The sequence below is a fragment of the Lemur catta genome, chromosome 1 (assembly GCF_020740605.2).
Source record: "Lemur catta isolate mLemCat1 chromosome 1, mLemCat1.pri, whole genome shotgun sequence".
Taxonomy (NCBI): Eukaryota; Metazoa; Chordata; class Mammalia; order Primates; family Lemuridae; genus Lemur; species Lemur catta.
The window spans coordinates 118,697,918-118,715,127 of record NC_059128.1 but is presented as its reverse complement, the minus strand read 5'-3'; the positions used below and the strand labels follow the sequence as shown (position 1 = coordinate 118,715,127).

Here is a 17,210-nt window from a genome sequence, read left to right as displayed (position 1 = left end):
CCTCCCACAATGAGAGAGGAAAAGGGAGGGTGACTATTCTTAGGGCAGTGACTTGTCTGCTGGCTCATGGGAGACAGGACAGACTGTCAGTGAGCAGGTTGGACAGGGTTTGTGGCCAAGGTATGTTGGACAAGGACAGAGATCATAGAACTTCAGGGCTAAGAGTGAAGTCAAGAGTGTCCCTCACCTGCTTCTGGGGCAGTGAGGAGCCCTCTGCACAGAGAGGTCGAGTAGCTGCTCATAGAGGAGGAGCTGGAGGGGAGACTCGGAGAGAGTGGAGGAAGGAGGGGGACATTGGGCAGGCAGGCTGAGGGGGAGCTGGGGGTTGAGCAGCTGGTGTGGAGTGGGTGGTAGTGCAGGCTGGGATTCCAGAAGGGCTTGGGGAGCAGGCAGAGGCTGAGTCTGAAAGCCACTGCCATCGAGATTTAGGATTTCCCCAGCTCCATTCCCCACTCCCCATCCTGGCCTTGTTAAGGGCAAACCATGGCACCTGGGTGGTCCTGAGAGAGAGACATTCTTGGACCCTGCCCTCCACTAAGGCAGGGTGGAGAGCACCCCAGGGTAACGACATGGCCGTGGGGAAATGTGCTCAGTTCAGCCCTTTTGGGTGGGCCTCCTGTTAGAGCAGGTGACTGGGTGCCCTGGCCGGGCCACACTGCAGATGGCCCACTCTCCCCCAGGCTCCAGGAGCATGAAGCAGCTGTCAGTTTCCTTCCTTTCAGTCTAAGGGCACGAAAGGGCACATTTGGGCAGGGCCTTGGCCTTGAGCTATTACTCATTTGTGAAATCAGCTCCTTTAAAGAGATTGCAAGTGATTCAGATCAAGAAGAGCACGCCTGTATATGGTGACAGGACCCCCTTGTTGCCTTGTGCTGCCCCCCAGCCTCTGAGAAGATGGCCTCAGGGACTGGTTCTGCCCAGCCCTGCCCAGGACAGGCCCCCCGCCAGCGTGTTCAGCAGTGAGGAAACCGAGATACTGGGAAGGTGGGTGCCGTGCCTATGAGGACTTGAGAATAGAGCAGAGCATGCCACAGTGTGAGTCAGGCTGCTCTGTCGGGCCCCCACACAGTGGTCACCAACTGTCCCATACAAAACTGTGACACTTCAGGGATTCTACTAAAGCTGTGGTGCTAAATTTCTTTTTTGTCCCCTGGTGAGCTCTGGGGTGATTTATTTTGTTTGTTTTTAAAACCCTGACTCTCCCAGTGTTGATTCCATGCCCTGGCCTGTTGGTGAGGCCAGGGATTGGGGTGGCCCCTTTAAGAGCGCCCGTGTCCCAGACCCTGCTGTGGAATGCCAGCCGACTCCCTGCAGACAGACATCACTGTGCTGTGCTGTCTCCTGTGTCCGTGTCCTGTCTCCGTGAGGGTTAACAACACTTCAGCTTGTTGTCTAGAACCGGTTCAGACTGGTTTTCTGGAAAGTGCTTTGTCTCTCCGACTGAATCCTGGGAAGGGTCATGTGGAGCCCAGTGATGTCATGGGATCAAAAACTGACTCAGCTATTTTTTTCTTCCTTTCCTTTCTTCTTTAAATCAAGATATGTGTGTGCTGCAGGTACAGGGTGGTGGCATGTTGACAGGCCAGGCCTCACCGTGCTCAAAGTGTACCTCACTGGCAACCAAAGGGTTAAACGTGACCCCACCCCACCCCACCCCACCCCCTGGAGGTGAGCAGGGAGTGAGAAGACCTCCCTTCACTGAAGGGAAGAAGCAGGAGTTAACCCCAAGTTACCACAGTACAGGGCTGGACCTGGCCCTGACTCTGCTTTTAGTACAGTGCAGTCACCCCCTTCCTGGATTCCAGACAGTACAGGCACTCGGAATCCCCTAGGCAGGTAGCTCAGATCTAGAACAGTTTTGGGTCTGGAGTGCACAGAATTCCTTTTCTTCTTGGTAAGCAGCTGCCTCCCGTTGTTTCTATCCAGCCCTTCACAGGTCTGTGGCCCCCAGTGGGGCAGGGCATAGCTCAGTTGCCCAGGTGCTCTGCCACACTGGAGGCTGGGGATGCCTGGCTCCTGCCAAGCCTTCCCCAAAGCAGTGAAGAAATGTCCTGGGGACAGTTTTGAGGGCCCTGGTGCTTGTTGTACCTACCTCTGCCATCCTTATACATGAAGGAAAACACTCAAAGTGACACTCTGAAAAGTTTCTAAGAAGGTAGCAACTTCACTCTGCCCAATTAAAATGTGTCTTCTCCCCTCAAAGTTCAGAATGACCGAAGAAGCATGCCGAACACGGAGTCAGAAACGAGCTCTTGAACGGGAACCGACGGAGGACAATGTGGAGAGCAAGAAAATAAAAATGGAGGGAGGATTGTTGGCTTTGGATTTAAACACTGACGGAGACATGAGGGTAATGCCTGAGCCAGGAGCAGGCCCAGCCCAAGGGTTGCTGAGGGCAGCAGAGGCCATGGGCAGAGGTGAAGGACTGGCGGGCGAAGGGCCTGTGGACATGCGCACCTCACACAGGTGAGTGGGAGGAGCCGGTGGGAGGGACTGGGACCTGGAGACAGGTCTGGAGTGCACAGGTGGGGGTGAGCCGTGCTCTAGGCCTGGTCAGGCCTGTGTGTAGGAAGCAGCTTTGGTGGGGTTGTCATGGAGATGGCTGTGAGGCGCAGCCAGGGCATCGCTCCCAGTGGCAACTGGGCCATCATTGCTGAGGGACCTCCCTCTTGGGGCCCCGGGTCAGTGGCACAGGATATGGGTCTCAGAGGCAGGTAACTGGCTCCTCTGCCATTAGCAGGTTTCACTAATCACGTACCTGCTGTCTCTCTAACTTGGTGCCTTTGGTTTGTAGGAAAACTTGTGTTTTTCATTTGGTCATGCCTCCCTGCTTTTCAGATCTGGAGGTTGGGAGGCCAGGGATGCTGCACCCTACGTGGGTCACTTGGCTAGTGACAGAGTCAGGAGCCCAGCCCAGGGCACTGCTCCTTGGAGGTGGAGGGCTGTGCACTCACTCAGCTCTGCCTTCACTCAGCTTGGGTCTTCTGCAGCCTGCTCTGTGGGTTTCTCCTTAGTCAACACTGATTACTTCATGAGTGACTTTCCTGATACTCAGCTTTTGTGAGGCTCTTAAGGTAAAAGCTTGAAAGACATAAGACCAAATCTACCACCCCATTTCTTCACTCAAAAACCTTCTTTTCTCCCTCTCAAGAGAAATTCAGACCCAGCACCTGCATCACCCCTCCCTTGGAGCTGTCAAGAATATTCATACCCAGGCACTCACTAAAAAGGGTGCGTGTGGGGCTGTAGCCTCTTGGCTGGCCCTGTGACACACTCCTCTGTGGCCCCTTGCTTGTCTCCTCTCCCTGCCCTGTCCCTCCATGCCTGTTTGTGCAGGGAGCTGGTGGCTCCTCGCTTTGCTTGAGACTTGCAGGTTGGGGCCACTCTGACTGACCCCACAGAATGGCCCCAACCTGCAATCTTTGTGTCAGATCTGTGTTGGAGCCCAGAGTATTGGGATCCCAAGGACTAAGAGATCGTCTGGTGTTTCTCGGCTTCTAAAATTCTTACCTCCTCAAGATAAATGGGAACCGCCTCCCCCCACCGTCCTCCTATTGAGGAAGCATCTTGGTCTGGGGGATGTGTTTTGTGTGCTTGCTATCCAAGAAAGGCTTTTCTGTCCAACTCTGCTGACTGTAGTACCTATTCTAAAGCCAAGGTCCTCTCTTCAAGTTTCAGAAATAAAACTGTAGGTCTAGGTCTCCTTTCCCTCCCTCTGACTCAGTCTTCAGCTGGAGGAAGAGTCCATGGCACTTCAGGTGAGGTTGGGGTGGGTGGTAAGCAGCCAGGGGTGGGTTTGCAGTCAGGGCAGGAGGAGGAGGAGCCCAAACTCATAGAGATTTGCTGAGTCCCTCTCGACATCCTTGGCTCCTAGTGTGTGTTCTCTCCCGTAATTACCAATGCCCCGCTGTGGGATAGGACAGTGAATTGTGAGGGAGGGGTTAAGTGTTGAAGGAGCTTAGAGTTGGGACTCAAACCCAGATCTTTCTGTTGCCAAAAGCCAGGGCTATGTTGGCCTCTGGGCCTTTTTGTCCGTTCGCTACTGGGCCATTGATTGGCCTCCAAACTGAGGTCATGTAGAAGATGTGACACTGTTTCCTGAAGTTGATCAGGGTGCTTTTCCTCATGATGTGTTAAGGGAGCAAGGGACAGAGATTAACCCAGACACTTGGGGTGTGAGTGTGTGTGTGTGTGTGTGTGTGTGTGTGTGTGTGTGTGTGTGTGTAGGGGAGTCCTCCTACAGCATTAGAGACACCCCAGGACATTTGTGAAGCAGTGTGAGCATGTGGAGAGAGCTGGCTCAGAGGCCTGCTGGCAGAGTTGAAGTCAAATCACACTCCCTGACTGATCCTGAGCAGACGATCTTAGCCTATATTTCTTCACTCGTTAAATGGGAGATCATCTCTGCCTTGCAGGGTGATGGGATGCCGAGTAACTTGCACCCAGAATCAGCTGTGGTGCTCGGTGTGCAGTGAGGGAAGCAACTGATACGGTGTTGGTGATAGCTCCCCTTCAGTCTTTAGCTTTGCTTGATACGAGATGTCACATGTGTAACTGGTGTCTCTGTAAGTTCACGTGTTGAATGTTTTGTTCTTTCAAGAAGTACATTTGGGAGTTTTGATAGAATCACAGGATCACGTCCAGCCCAGAGCTGTTCTAAAACCATAATCCATTCTGTAGTGAGTGGCTCTGGTTTCTGTACTAGAAATGGACAGTCTTCCAATCCTTCTTGGGAGCATGTTGCTTGGGATACCCCATGGGAGTCTCCCTTTAGCACAGTGTGGTGGTTCTGTCCATTTCCCAAGTTGGTGTTCAGTAGCTGTATTGGACCACAGTTTAGGTCAGCTGAAGCTCTTTGGCCTTCAAGTTCCATGTATTTTATGAGTAACATACCAATTTTGGATTGTTGTGCCAAGAGAATTTAATTTTTGTTTTTTAACTTTTTTTTTTTTTTTTGAGACAGAGTCTCACCCTGTTGATTGGGCTAGAGTGCAGTGTTGTCGTCATAGCTCACTGCAACCTCAAACTTCTGGGCTCAAGTGACTCTTGCTGCAGCCTCCTGAGTAGCTGGTATTACAAGCATGTACCACCACATCCGGCTAATTTTTCTATTTTTTGTAGAGATAAGATCTTGCTATGTTGCTGAGGCTAGGCTCGAACTCCTGGCCTCAAGCAATCCTCGCACCTCGGCCTCCCAAACTGCTAGGATTACAGTCATGAACCACTGCACCTGGCCAATTCTTAAACTTTTTAATTAAGTATAGCAAACATAATGAAAGTACACATATGTGCAACTAGATACATTTCCACAAACTGAACACATCCTCATAACCCAAATCAAGAAATAGAACTTACTGGTACTCCCAAAGCCCGCCTCGTGCCTACTACGTTGCTGCCACTACCTTCTAAGGGTAATCAGTTTCTTGACTTCTAACAGCATAGATTAGTTTTTCCTGCTTTTGTACTTTAAATAAATGGAATTAATTAGTATACACCCTTTGTCCTCTTGCTTTCACTCAACATTCTGAGATGTAGCCCTACTGTTGCTTGTAGCAATGATTAATTCATTTTCACTGCTGTATGGTATTCTGCTCTTAGAATTTCTAATTGATTCTTTTTCATAACTGTGTCTTTTTATTTCATGCTGTTTTATTACTGTTTTATGACTCAATTTGGGCATATTAAAGGCTAGATCTAGCTTCTGGTGGCTTCTAGGACAGATAATTTCCTTTTTCTTTAAGAAAGTGGTTGATGAATTTGTATCACATATATACATACATACATACATATATTTATATATAAATATATTTTTTAACTATAGTGGGATTATTTGGAGCATCCAATGGCAGTTAAAGTGGTAGCCCAAGGTTGAGGTCATGGTTGGGGCAAGACAAAAATAATGGCCAAAAATGTATTAAATATTTGAGGAGAAAGTTATCCAAGAAGCTTAAACTCTAAGTAGCTTAAATACAGAGATCTATACCTAGACACATCATAGTCTCATAGTCAAAGTGTGGAAAGCTCAAAGAGAGAGAGAAAATCTTGAAAGTAACAAGAGAAAAACAACTCATTACATATAGGGGAACATTAATATGATGAACAGCTGACTTCTGACTTAAGACAATGGAAACCAAAAAGGAGTTGAATGATGTTTGCAGTACTCAAAGAAGAAAACTGTCGACCGAGTATTCTAGATGCAGCAAAACTGTTCTTCAGAAATAAAGATGGAAGAGTCATTATCAGATAAGCAAAAATTGAGAGGATCCACTGCGGGCAGACCTGCTGGTTCTTCAGGCTAAAGGGAGACACCTTGCTGGTGACGTGAGTCCACAGGAAGAAATAACGAGCAGTGGAAATGGTACATGTGTGGGTCAATAGGAAAAACTTAACTATTTCTACACTCCAGAAACTGAGCAAAGGCATGCAGTGATCAGTTGGATTTATAACATACATAGATAAAATATGTGTAATAATAATAGTACAAAAGAGAGGGACTGCAATGGAGCAATATTGGAGCAAAGTTTCTGTATTTTACTGGAATCAAGTTAATCTGAAGTAGATTGTGATTAAGATGCTTATTTTAATCCCTAGAGCAACTATGAAGAAAATAACTTTAAAATACAGTTCAGAAGAATCAGCAGAGATCAGAAGAATCAAAGTGGTACACTAAAAAACATTTAACACCAGAGAAGACAGTCACTGAGGAACCAACAAAAAAGAAAGACACGTAGAAAATGAGCAGCACCGTGGCAAATGCAAATCCAGCCATATCAATAATTGAATAATCAATAGTGAGTGATCTAAATGCCTCGATCAAAAGGCCTGGATTGTCAGACTGTATTTAAACAAAGCAAAATCCAGCTTCCTTGTATGTTGTCTATAAGTGACACCCCTTAGATTCAAGGACAAATATAAAAAGATGGAAAAAGATATACCGTAAGAAACCATTAGAGAGCTGGAGTGACTATTAATATAAGATAAAATAAACTATAAGACAAAAAATATTACTAGCACCACAGAGGGACATTTCATAATGAATGATATGTCAGGAACACATAACAATCAAAAAGTATATGCACCTAACAGCAGAGCCCCAAAATACTTGAGGCATAAACTGATAGGACTGATCACAGAAATAGATCATCAATTATTGTTAGAGCAGCAGCTTATAGAGGACTTGAAGAGCGTTATCAACCCAGTTGGTCTGACTGACATCTCTAGAACACTCTACCTGGTGAATGCAGAGTACATCTTCTCAAGTGCACGTGGAACATCCTCCAGGGGAGACCATATGCTAGGCCATAAAACAAGTCTCAAGGATAGCCATAATTTAAAAAGACAATAACAAGTGTTGGCGAGGATGTGTAAAAAACAGGAACCCTTCATCCGTTGCTCATAGGAATGTTAAATGGCATAAATAGGCACAAACTTACCATATGATTCAACAAGCTACCCAAGAGAAATGAAAACATAGGTCCACACAAAGACAGGTAGATGGGTGGCGGGAGCATGATTTCATAATAGCCAGAAAGTGGAAACAGCCCGAATGCCCATGGGTAAGACAAATATTCTACATCCACACAGTGGATTGCTATTCAGCATTAAAAAGAACAAACTGCAGATAGGTGTTGCAACACAGATGAACCTCAAACTCACATGCCAAGGGGGAATCAGCAGACCCAGTGACTGTATGTTGTATAATTTCACTTACAGGGCATGTCACCCCAACAAAAGCAGATTTATTACAGAAGGGGAAGATATCAGTGTTTGCTCAGGGCGGGGGTGGGGGTGGGTGGGATCAGTGATTAATAGCACACAGGCACAGGGAGACATTTTGGGACAATGAAAGTGTCCTAAAATTGGATTGTGGTGATGGTTGCACAACTCTATAGATTTACTAAAATCATGGAATTGTGCTATTACGATGGATGAATTTTGTGGTATATAAATTATACCTCAATATGGATGTTAAAAAAAAATAAGTGGAGGTTAAAATAGTTTGGTTTCCATTGTGGCATCTATGAATGTGTGCATGGAAAAACAAAGTCCACAGAGGTAGAAGTTGTGAGTCTGTTGGTCTTGTGAGGCCAACACATAGGTCAACCCCACTGCAAGTCCAGACCGTCGGATGAGGCTGGAGCTGAGACAGGCAGAGAAGCTCCTGGTCTTTAGGGGTTCCCTCCTGTCCCTCAACGATAGAGTAGATGATCCTCCTGTACTTTCCTATAGAGGAGAGCCTCTTTCTGTCAAAAGTTGTTGGCCGGGTGTGGTGGCTCATGCCTGTCATCCTAGCTCTCTGGGAGACCAAGGCAGGAAGATAGCTTCAGCTCAGGAGTTCAACAGCAGCCAGGAGCAAGAGTGAGACTCCTTCTCTACCAAAAAGAAAAAGAAAAAAAATACATACAAAACAACGAAACTCAGCCTGGCGCCATGCATCTGTAGTCCCAGCTACCCGGGAGGCTGAGGCAGGAGGATTGCTTACAGCCCAGGAGTTGGAGCTTGCGTGAGCTACAGTGGCATTGCTGCATGCTACCCAGAGACACACACAGTAAGACTGTGTCTCAACAACAACAAAAAAACAAGGCAATTGTCAAAAGTTGTTGATATATGAAATAATGGACCACGCTCAGGTGAGACTCTTCTTTAGAAGTCATGTACCTGAAAGGTCAGGCCTGGGGTTGGGGGGGGTTGTCCCTTGGTCACCTTGGGTCTGCATGGGGTGAGGGTTCTGTGAACAGCCACGCCTTGCTGAAAACATGGTTGTGTATGCCCTTTTCCGAGGCATCAACTGTCTGGATTGTCAGTGGTCCAAGACCAGGCCTGCTCTGCACCAGGTACCACGCTGGTCCCTGGGACAGAGACAACTAGAACAGGATCCAATTCTTGCAGCTTCTTGGAGAAGCATGTTGTGAAAGAAAGTGCTGCAGAGGTCTTGGAAAGAAGGACTCAACCTTGATGGTGTGGCTCACTCTAGGGCTGGGCATCACTGGGCACCAAGTAGACCCTCTCTGCTTCTTCAGTTTTCCTGGGAGGACTTGAGGCTGGGGCTATCATGGTCTGTGGTTTGGGCAGGGGCAGACTTTGGTGCAGCCTAGGTAGATGTCAGGAAGGTGTCCTTCTATTGGGGGGTGTGGCCTTCAGGCAGCCTGTGTGTCTCCCTCCTCCCTCCCCTCCTCTCTTTGCATCATGTAGCCTGTTTGCTGTGGGATGGGACATGGTGTGGGCTGGATGGGCTGTGGTTATGTGTTCAGTCCACCATTGCAGGGCCCTTGGCCTACTGGGGGCTTGAGGTAGCATCTTGACTGTTAGAGCTGATCTTGACTTTAGTGTTTCCAGCCTTCACCTCCCTGGCCAGGCACTTGTGGCCTGTAAGCAGACTATAAAAACGCTCTAGAGATGCTGTCTGATTATTGGGCCTACACAGCAGGATGCTGTTGTTGATACTGGCGTCCTTCATCACAGAATCACTGCCCCTGTCTTTCTTTGGAGAATCTGGCAGTCACAAAAGGGGCAGTGGGGTTTACACATCTGTGTAGAAACCAGCCTCTCCTCCGTGCCCAGGGACTGCACTGGCTGACCGTTTGGTATCAAGACAAGTTTGGAGGCCCATAGTGGTGAGCGTGCATTCGTGTGCACGCACATATCATTTACAGGCATGTTAACACCCAAGTCCTCTTCCAAAAGCAAAACCAAATCAGAGTGTAATGTGATATAGCAGCTGCCTAGACAACTAGTCATCTAGGTGTCTAGAACGAGGTATTGTGTGGATGGCCTCATTTGGTTCTGTGCCGAAATGGAGCCAGCTGGACAAGTTGTGCCTCCCTTAACTTTTCCAAGACAACTCCAATGGTCATAGGTAGAGTCCCGCTGTTTGGGTAGGCACTTTTTATAAGTGGCTGCTTTGGAGGGAAAGGTAAAGTGCCCACCGCCCAGGAGGTCACTCTGGTACATGCCATATTAGCGTGGGCCCCAGACAGTGAGTCCTGACAGGAGCATACACCTGTGTAACCCAAATCCTGACCTAGGTAGAGAACCGTATATCACCCCCAGAAATCTTATCATCATCCCCCTGGAAGAACCAACCCCTCACCTGCCCGTGGTATCTGGCTACACCTCTTCACAGACTCCGCAGAAGCAGATAACAGGCAGAATTTGCTCATTGGGGTTTGGTTTCCCTCCACGTGTTTGGGGATCCATCCTGGTGTGTGCATTGGTGTGCTGCTTAGTGATGTCCACTCACCTGTCTATAGATACCTGCTCAGTCTCCCATTTGGGGCTGGCGTGAGCACCACTTCTTTGTGCGTCCTGCAGACATCTCCGTGGGGTCATCAGTTGGCATTTGTCTGGGTAGACACCCAGGGGTTGAACTGCAGGGTCACAGGATCTGTGTGTGTTTAGTTATCTTGAGTCCTGGGTTGTCACCCCTTCCCCTCTGTGATGGAAGCATGAGGCCAGCCCTGTGGGGACAGAGAAGATGACTGCCCCTTGTGCTCGTCGCATAGCGGGTGCTCAGATGGTCAGTGCTGTGCCAGCTGCCTGTGTGGAGGTGGGAGAGGAGTCCTCCCTGACAATATGCAGACCGGTCCTGCACCCCCTGCTCTTAAGACCATGCCCCATGGCAGCTGTGCTGGGTCTGCTTGTCTGCTGGAATGCACGGCCTTGAGTGAGATGGGCGAATGTGACACAGCTGTCGGTGGGCGTGAGGCCTGGGGAAGGGGTGGGTTCTCACAGGCCTGGGTGGTAGGGTTGTGGCCCTCACACTGGCTCTCCTACAGCCTTCTTCACAGGGATTGAACCCTACCCCCCTCCCCCATCGGGGTGCCAGAGCTTTAGACGTCCAGAAGCAAGAAACTTGTTTCCTCCTTGTGTGACCGACCTGTCCCCAGAGTCCTACAGGGGCTCTGGCACTCTGTGGGCACTCCAGAGTGTGGCCCTCTTGAGCCCCCTCCTCCTCTGGCTCTCCAGCCCCTCCCTAGCACCTGTTGAGGGCGGGCTGCTGCCTTTCACTTGCTAATTCTCTGCTGCTGGCGACTTCCAGGAGAGGTCGGGTGGCCCCAGAGAGCACCATTACCAGCTCCAACTAGGAATCTGTAACCTGCCTGCTTTCTTAACAGTCTCTTCATTTCTTAGCTGTTGGTAGCGACCTCCTGGGAACTGAGAGGTATGTTCCCTCAGGAATTGGTTTCTGGTTCCTTGCACCACCCCCCGCCTCAGCTGCTGTCCCTCCAAACCTCCACAGCCCCTGCTCTGGCCCCTGCTCTGTCTACTTCCTGTTCTCTGCATGGCCCCTTCCCTGAGAGTTCCTCATCCGTTGTAGTCCTTCCACCCGCCTTTATCCTGGACCCTGGATCCTTCCACCCTTGATCCTGACTGATTCCAGGTATGAAATCATTGAAATGTGAAGTGTTCACCTGTACTGAAAATCATTAGATTATTTTGGGGCACCAGGATGACAGACTCTGGATGCCTTGTTTCTAACTCCCAGAGACTCAGCTCATGAGGGGGCCATAGTGTGAGCCAACCTGGTGACAGGTAAATAGTATTACTTCTGGACTTCCTGCTCTTCCAAGGTGTTGCCACCTCCCTGTTGCCTTAGGTGCCCTCCCCTGGTCATGGAGGGGACGCAGGATCCCTGGCTTTGAAACCGGTTTCTCCCTGGACAGTGCAAACTTTCTGGGGATGTCATCATCCTGTGGCAGCCACTGTACAGCCGTTGAGGTAACCACCTGTAAATGCTTGTCCTTTCCAGTTAGGACTCTTCTCTTCACACATGTAAGTTAAGTAGATTTGCAGATTAAGCAGCTCTTTTCCCTATTTTTAAATGACTTGCTTTCTGTTTCTGCTGTTGCAGTTCCTGGTACCTCCTCCCAGCACATCTTCCCACTGGTTCTTTGTCTGTCACTGACTGGCTCCTTTTCCTGTAACTGATGCCCTGGTTGCTGTAGCAGGTCATTTAACTGTCCCATCTACAGGGACCCTCCGCTGTGCCTGCTGAAACTGAGTTTATATAGGTGGCTTTTTAGTTTGCAGCCAGTTTCTCTGCTGTGGTGGGAACAGTTGTACCAGAACCGTAATCTTGCTCTGTTGGGAGCAGAGGCTAGGGGGTGCAGGTGGCAAATGCATTGGCCCTGAAAGGTCACTGGGGCTGAGGGAGCCCATATTGTCCCTCTTGCTCCTCTAACTTGGTACAAGTAGTGGAGTGAAGGAGTGGTGGGTGTTGGGCCTCAGGGGCATAGGAGTCACACCAGGGGGACAGTATTTTCCCAGTTAGCAGAAAGTGCCTTGGGAAGAACAGGAAAGCCTACCTGATTGTCAGATTTCTGAGTAGTTTATTTTTTTCTCTCAAGAAGATGAGCATGTGAATTATAATTTGTGAGCCTGGGGGGACAGCTGGTGGTGAAAAAAGAATGGGAACGTCTGACAGCCCTGATTCGCTGTGTACCCATTCTCTGTGTGGCTAGGGACAGTCTGCCCCACCCCTGAGCCCCGCTTGTCTCCCCTGTGAAGTGAGGCTGGTAATTTGTGAGGCTTCCTGGTGGAGTGAGGCTAGAACCCTCGGGGACTTGAGGGTATCTGAGATTCAGGACAGAAGGACGGGTGGGCTACAGACTGCTGTGGGAGGAAGGCAGAGTTAAATGAGAGGCCAGGTCAGATCAGCTGTCTTTGGAGATGCTGAGTTCCCTGTGGCTGAGTGCCACGGTGACATGGAAGGGCCTATCCTCTCTCGGGGACAGGAGACAGAGAGGGAGAATCTGATGGGTAGAGACATGGGAGACATACAAGATGTTGCTATGTGCCCCCTTCCTTGGGACTCGAGCCATAGGACTGCTTATTTTTAGAGCTTAAATCTTTAAAATAGTTGTGATGTAACCAAATTGAAAAGCTTTGGTTCTTTGTGGGACCGAGACCTGGTGGCATGCAGAATTAATTTCTTTCTTCCTTTCTTCCTTTCTTTCCTTTTCTTTCCTTTCTTTTCTTTCTTTTCTCTCTCTCTCTCTCTCTCTCTCTCTCCTCTCCCCCCCTTCTTTCTTTCTTTCTTCTGTCTCACTCTTGCCCAGGCTAGAGTGCCATGGCGTCAGCCTAGCTCACAGCAACCTCAAACTCCTGGGCTCAAGCGATCCTCCTGCCTCAGCCTCCCGAGTAGCTGGGACTACAGGCGTGCACCACCATGCCCAGCTAATTTTTTCTCTATATATTTTTAGTTGTCCATATAATTTGTTTCTATTTTTAGTACAGATGGGGTCTTACTCTTGCTCAGGCTGGTCTCGAACTCCTGAGCTCAAACGGTCCACCTGCCTTGGCCTCCCAGAGTGCTAGGATTACAGGCCTGAGCCACCGTGCCCTGCCAATGCAGAATTTCTTGAGGCAGGGCTCCAACAGCTTTCAGAAGCAGCTTTAACACGATGGAGCGTTCTAGAGAGAACCATTGGTCAAGGCACATAGTGATACCTCCCTTCAGGAAACTTGCGTGTCTTTGAGCAGTGGGAAGCGTGATCTCAGGGGACTCTCTAGGGAGCTCATGGCCCAGAAATTGGGGTGGAGAGGGATGAGGGTCCAAAGGCACACAGTGGTGGGAGCAGAGTCTGGAAAGGTGGGCTGGGTTGGATTGTTGGCTGTGGGAACGGTGAGCTGTAGAGCTGGGATGAGGTGTTAGGTTTGGAAGCCTCCTCTGGAGAAGGAAGAGTTGATGCCTAAGGGGAGCCTGGAATCTTTCAGACACTTTGACCTGAGAGCAGAGGCAGACATGCTGGAGAAGGAAGGAGAATCATAGGCCCAGAGAATGGCAGACTGGGGGCAGTGGAGCATGAGATGCAGAATAGTGTCCTGCTGTTGGGGTCCTGGGGTGCCCAGGTTGATCTGGGTAGTGTCAGGTTTCTGTGAATTGGGTCACTGTAGGCACTGTACAGTTGGCACATTAAGGCCATGAGAACCTTAAGGTGATCAAATTTTGTTGGCTTTGGATTGAATAGAATTTACAGGGAAGTTACAGCATATCTTGTGATGTGAGTCCTATTAAATTTTTAATGCATCTTGATTTTCAAAACACAACTTTGGCAACAAGAGAAAGTCACATGGCTGTGTTGTGTCAGGAGGACTGGACCTAGGAGCCTAGCATCTGCGTTAGTGATGGGGCTGCCAGGGACAGGAAACACTTTGCACTGTCTCGGCCCCTTTTCCATTTCTGGGCCCCAAATAGCGTTTGGGTTTGTGGAATATATCTGTTGGCATTTACTGTTAGGAAATTTTGAGAATACTTACTAATTCATTTAAAGATGACAATAGGCCAGTTGCATTACAAGTGGTTCACATTTGTAACCCCAGCACTTTCGGAGGCCAAGGCAGGATTGCTTGAGCCAGGAATTTGAGACCAGCCGGGGCAAGAGTGAGACCCTGTCTCTATGAAGAATTGAAAAAAATTAGCTAGCCTGGTGGTGCGTGTCTGTAGTCCCAGCTACTTGGGAGGCTGAGGCAGGAGGGATCACTGGAGCTCAGGAGTTCCGAGTTTACAATAAGCTATGATCAGGTCACTGCACTCAGCCTGGGTGACAGAGTGAGATCATGTTTCTTAAAAATAAATAAATAAAATGACAATAATAAACTATGACATACAAGCATAAATAGCATTTTTTAAATTTTTTTTTTTTTTTTTTTTTTTTGAGACAGAGTCTCACTCTGTTGCCCGGGCTACAGTGAGTGCCGTGGCATCATCCTAGCTCACAGCAACCTCAAACTCCTGGACTCAAGCGATCCTTCTGCCTCAGCCTCCCGAGTAGCTGGGACTACAGGCATGTGCCACCATGCCCGGCTAATTTTTTCTATATATATTTTTAGCTGTCCATATAATTTCTTTCTATTTTTAGTAGAGACGGGGTCTCGCTCTTGCTCAGGCTGGTCTCGAACTCCTGAGCTCAAACGATCTTCCCAGAGTGCTAGGATCACAGGCGTGAGCCACCGCGCCTGGCCTAAATTTTTTTTGAGATAGAGTCTCACTTTGTTGCCTGGGCTAGAGTGCCATGGCATCAACCTAGCTCACAGCAACCTCAAACTCCTGGGCTCAAGCGATCCTCCTGCCTCAGCCTCCCGAGTAGCTGAGACTACAGGCATGCGCCACCATGCCTGGCTAATTTTTTCTATATATTTTTAGTTGTCCAGCTAATTTCTTTCTATTTTTAGTAGAGATGGGGTCTTGCTCTTGCTCAGCCTGGTCTTGAACTCCTGAGCTCAAACGATCTACCCGCCTTGGCCTCTCAGAGTGCTAGGATTACAGGCATGAGCCACTGTGCCCGGCCCATTTTTTTTTTTTTATTTAAAAAAATTATTTTGCAAATCTCTTTAATACTTGGCTGACAAAGAAAACAGCTGCTGGATTCTCCTGTTTCTGCATTCAGCTTCTCCTGATTTGTTGAGAGGGTTGAAGTGTATGAAGAAAATACAACTCACATGGAGAAGCAGTTAGAGAATGAATGGAGAGTGCTTCAGTCGTCTTTTTGGATAATTGTGCATTTCCTCCTTTAACTTGAAACCAAAATACAGAGTGGCCATTCTCTACCACTTAGTTGAGGCTTAGACTCTGAAACCTCATCAGTGAGCTTTTTGTACTTAGTTACATTAAAATCCATTTGGACTTTTTTTGTACTCTGAACAGAAAAATCTTTAAAAATAAACTTTTGATTTTAGGATAATCTTAGGTTCACAGAAAAGTTGGAAAGATCACTCCTGTACCCTTCCACCCCAGTTCCCCCTTTGTTAACAGGCTGCTGTGGAACATTTGTCACAAGCAGTGAACCAATATCCTTATATTGTTATTAAGTAAAGTTCCTACTTAATTCTGATTTCCTTAGTGTTTTCCTGATGTCCTTTTTCTGTTCCAGGATCCCCTGTTACATTTAGTGCTCGAGGCTCCTGAGATCCCTTGGCTGTGACAATTTCTCAGACTTTATTTTTGATGACCTTGACAGTTTGGAGGAGTAGTGGTCAGGTGTTCTGGAGGATGTTCCTCCGCTGGGATTTGTGTGATGTTTTTCTCGTGAGAACAGGGCATTGGGTTTGGGGCAGGAAGACCACAGAGCTGAAGTGCCCTTCTCATCACATCATATCAAGGGTACACCCTGTGCACGTGACTTTTGTTCTGCTGGCATTGACTTTGATCATCTGGCCAAGGTGCATTTTGCTGGGGTTTTCTCCTATAAAGCGACCCCTCCCCCACCCCTTCCATGCTGGACTCTCAGGAAGGAAGTCTCTATGTGCAGCCCACCCTTGAGGATTGGGGAGTCCTGTCCCCCTCCTCAGGTGTGGACTGTGTCCATAACTTATTAGGGTTCTTCTGTGGGGAGATCTGTCTGTTCTCTCCCTGAATGATCCTCTACTCATGAGTTTGTAATGCCGTTGAATATTCGAAAATATTAGTTTACTGAGTTACAGAGATGTTTCAGATTCACATTTCACCATTCATTGTGACAAAACCAGGTTTGTCAGTGTCACCACTGATCTGTTGGGAAGTTGTTAAGCTCAGAGTGAGTGGCAAATACAAGTTTGCCAAAATTCTAAATTTTTAGTATCAGCACCTTGGACATTAACACTGGCAACAAATACTGTCAGGTGTTTTCCATGAAGTGACAGGTTTTGTGCCGACTGTTTTGGGGGCAATACCTGCCAGACCCCCAAGTCTGATTACCCCAGTATGTCTGTCAGTCCTTCCTTCAGGCAGCATGGATGCCTACACACGTGGTTCTCTTCACGGTGCCTTCCCGCCTGGGTGCTCAGCGAGAGTGCTTCATCTTGTCGCATTTTGTCATGGAATATTAAAAAGATACGTACTTAGAGGTTAAGATTTAGTTACGTTTCATGTCAGCCCCCTGAGGTGAGTGGCTTCCCATTCTGTAGATGAAGAAACGGAGTTTTGGCAATTGGGCCAGGTCCCCCCAAAGCTGTGGAGGTGCTCCCAGCCCCTCGGTGGTCCTCACTGGTGTCCTGGGGCCTCTCCACAGCTGGAGCAGGTCTGGTTGGGGTGTGGGCGACACCTGGGGCCAGGAGAACAGGTGCCAGTTTGGGAGGATCCAGCAACTTGAGACACAGATGTTTAACAGGGGGACAGGATACTTCCAGGCAAAGGGAATACTTTCCCTTCATGAGAAAGTTTGTGGTTGTTGCAAGCTGAAAAGCAGTGCTTGTTTATTGTCTGTGGTTTTCATCTGCGCACAGGTGACTTC

General features: G+C 48.4%; 1 protein-coding gene across 8 annotated transcripts in view; it reads left to right on the top strand.

The window, feature by feature from the left end:
- The window catches only part of GATAD2A (GATA zinc finger domain containing 2A), a 96,264-nt gene that overhangs the window by 56,096 nt on the left and 22,958 nt on the right, over positions 1-17,210 (top strand). For 5 of the 8 annotated variants that reach the window (XM_045551665.1, XM_045551661.1, XM_045551654.1 and 2 more), the window contains exon 3: positions 2,204-2,466. The exons of 1 other annotated variant lie outside the window; for it this stretch is intronic. In XM_045551665.1, coding sequence (XP_045407621.1) covers positions 2,210-2,466 — 257 coding nt within the window. In that variant the 5' untranslated portion in view covers positions 2,204-2,209. The remainder of the gene's footprint in view (positions 1-2,203; positions 2,467-17,210) is intronic. 2 more of the 8 variants (XM_045551643.1, XM_045551674.1) reach the window with 1 other exon arrangement.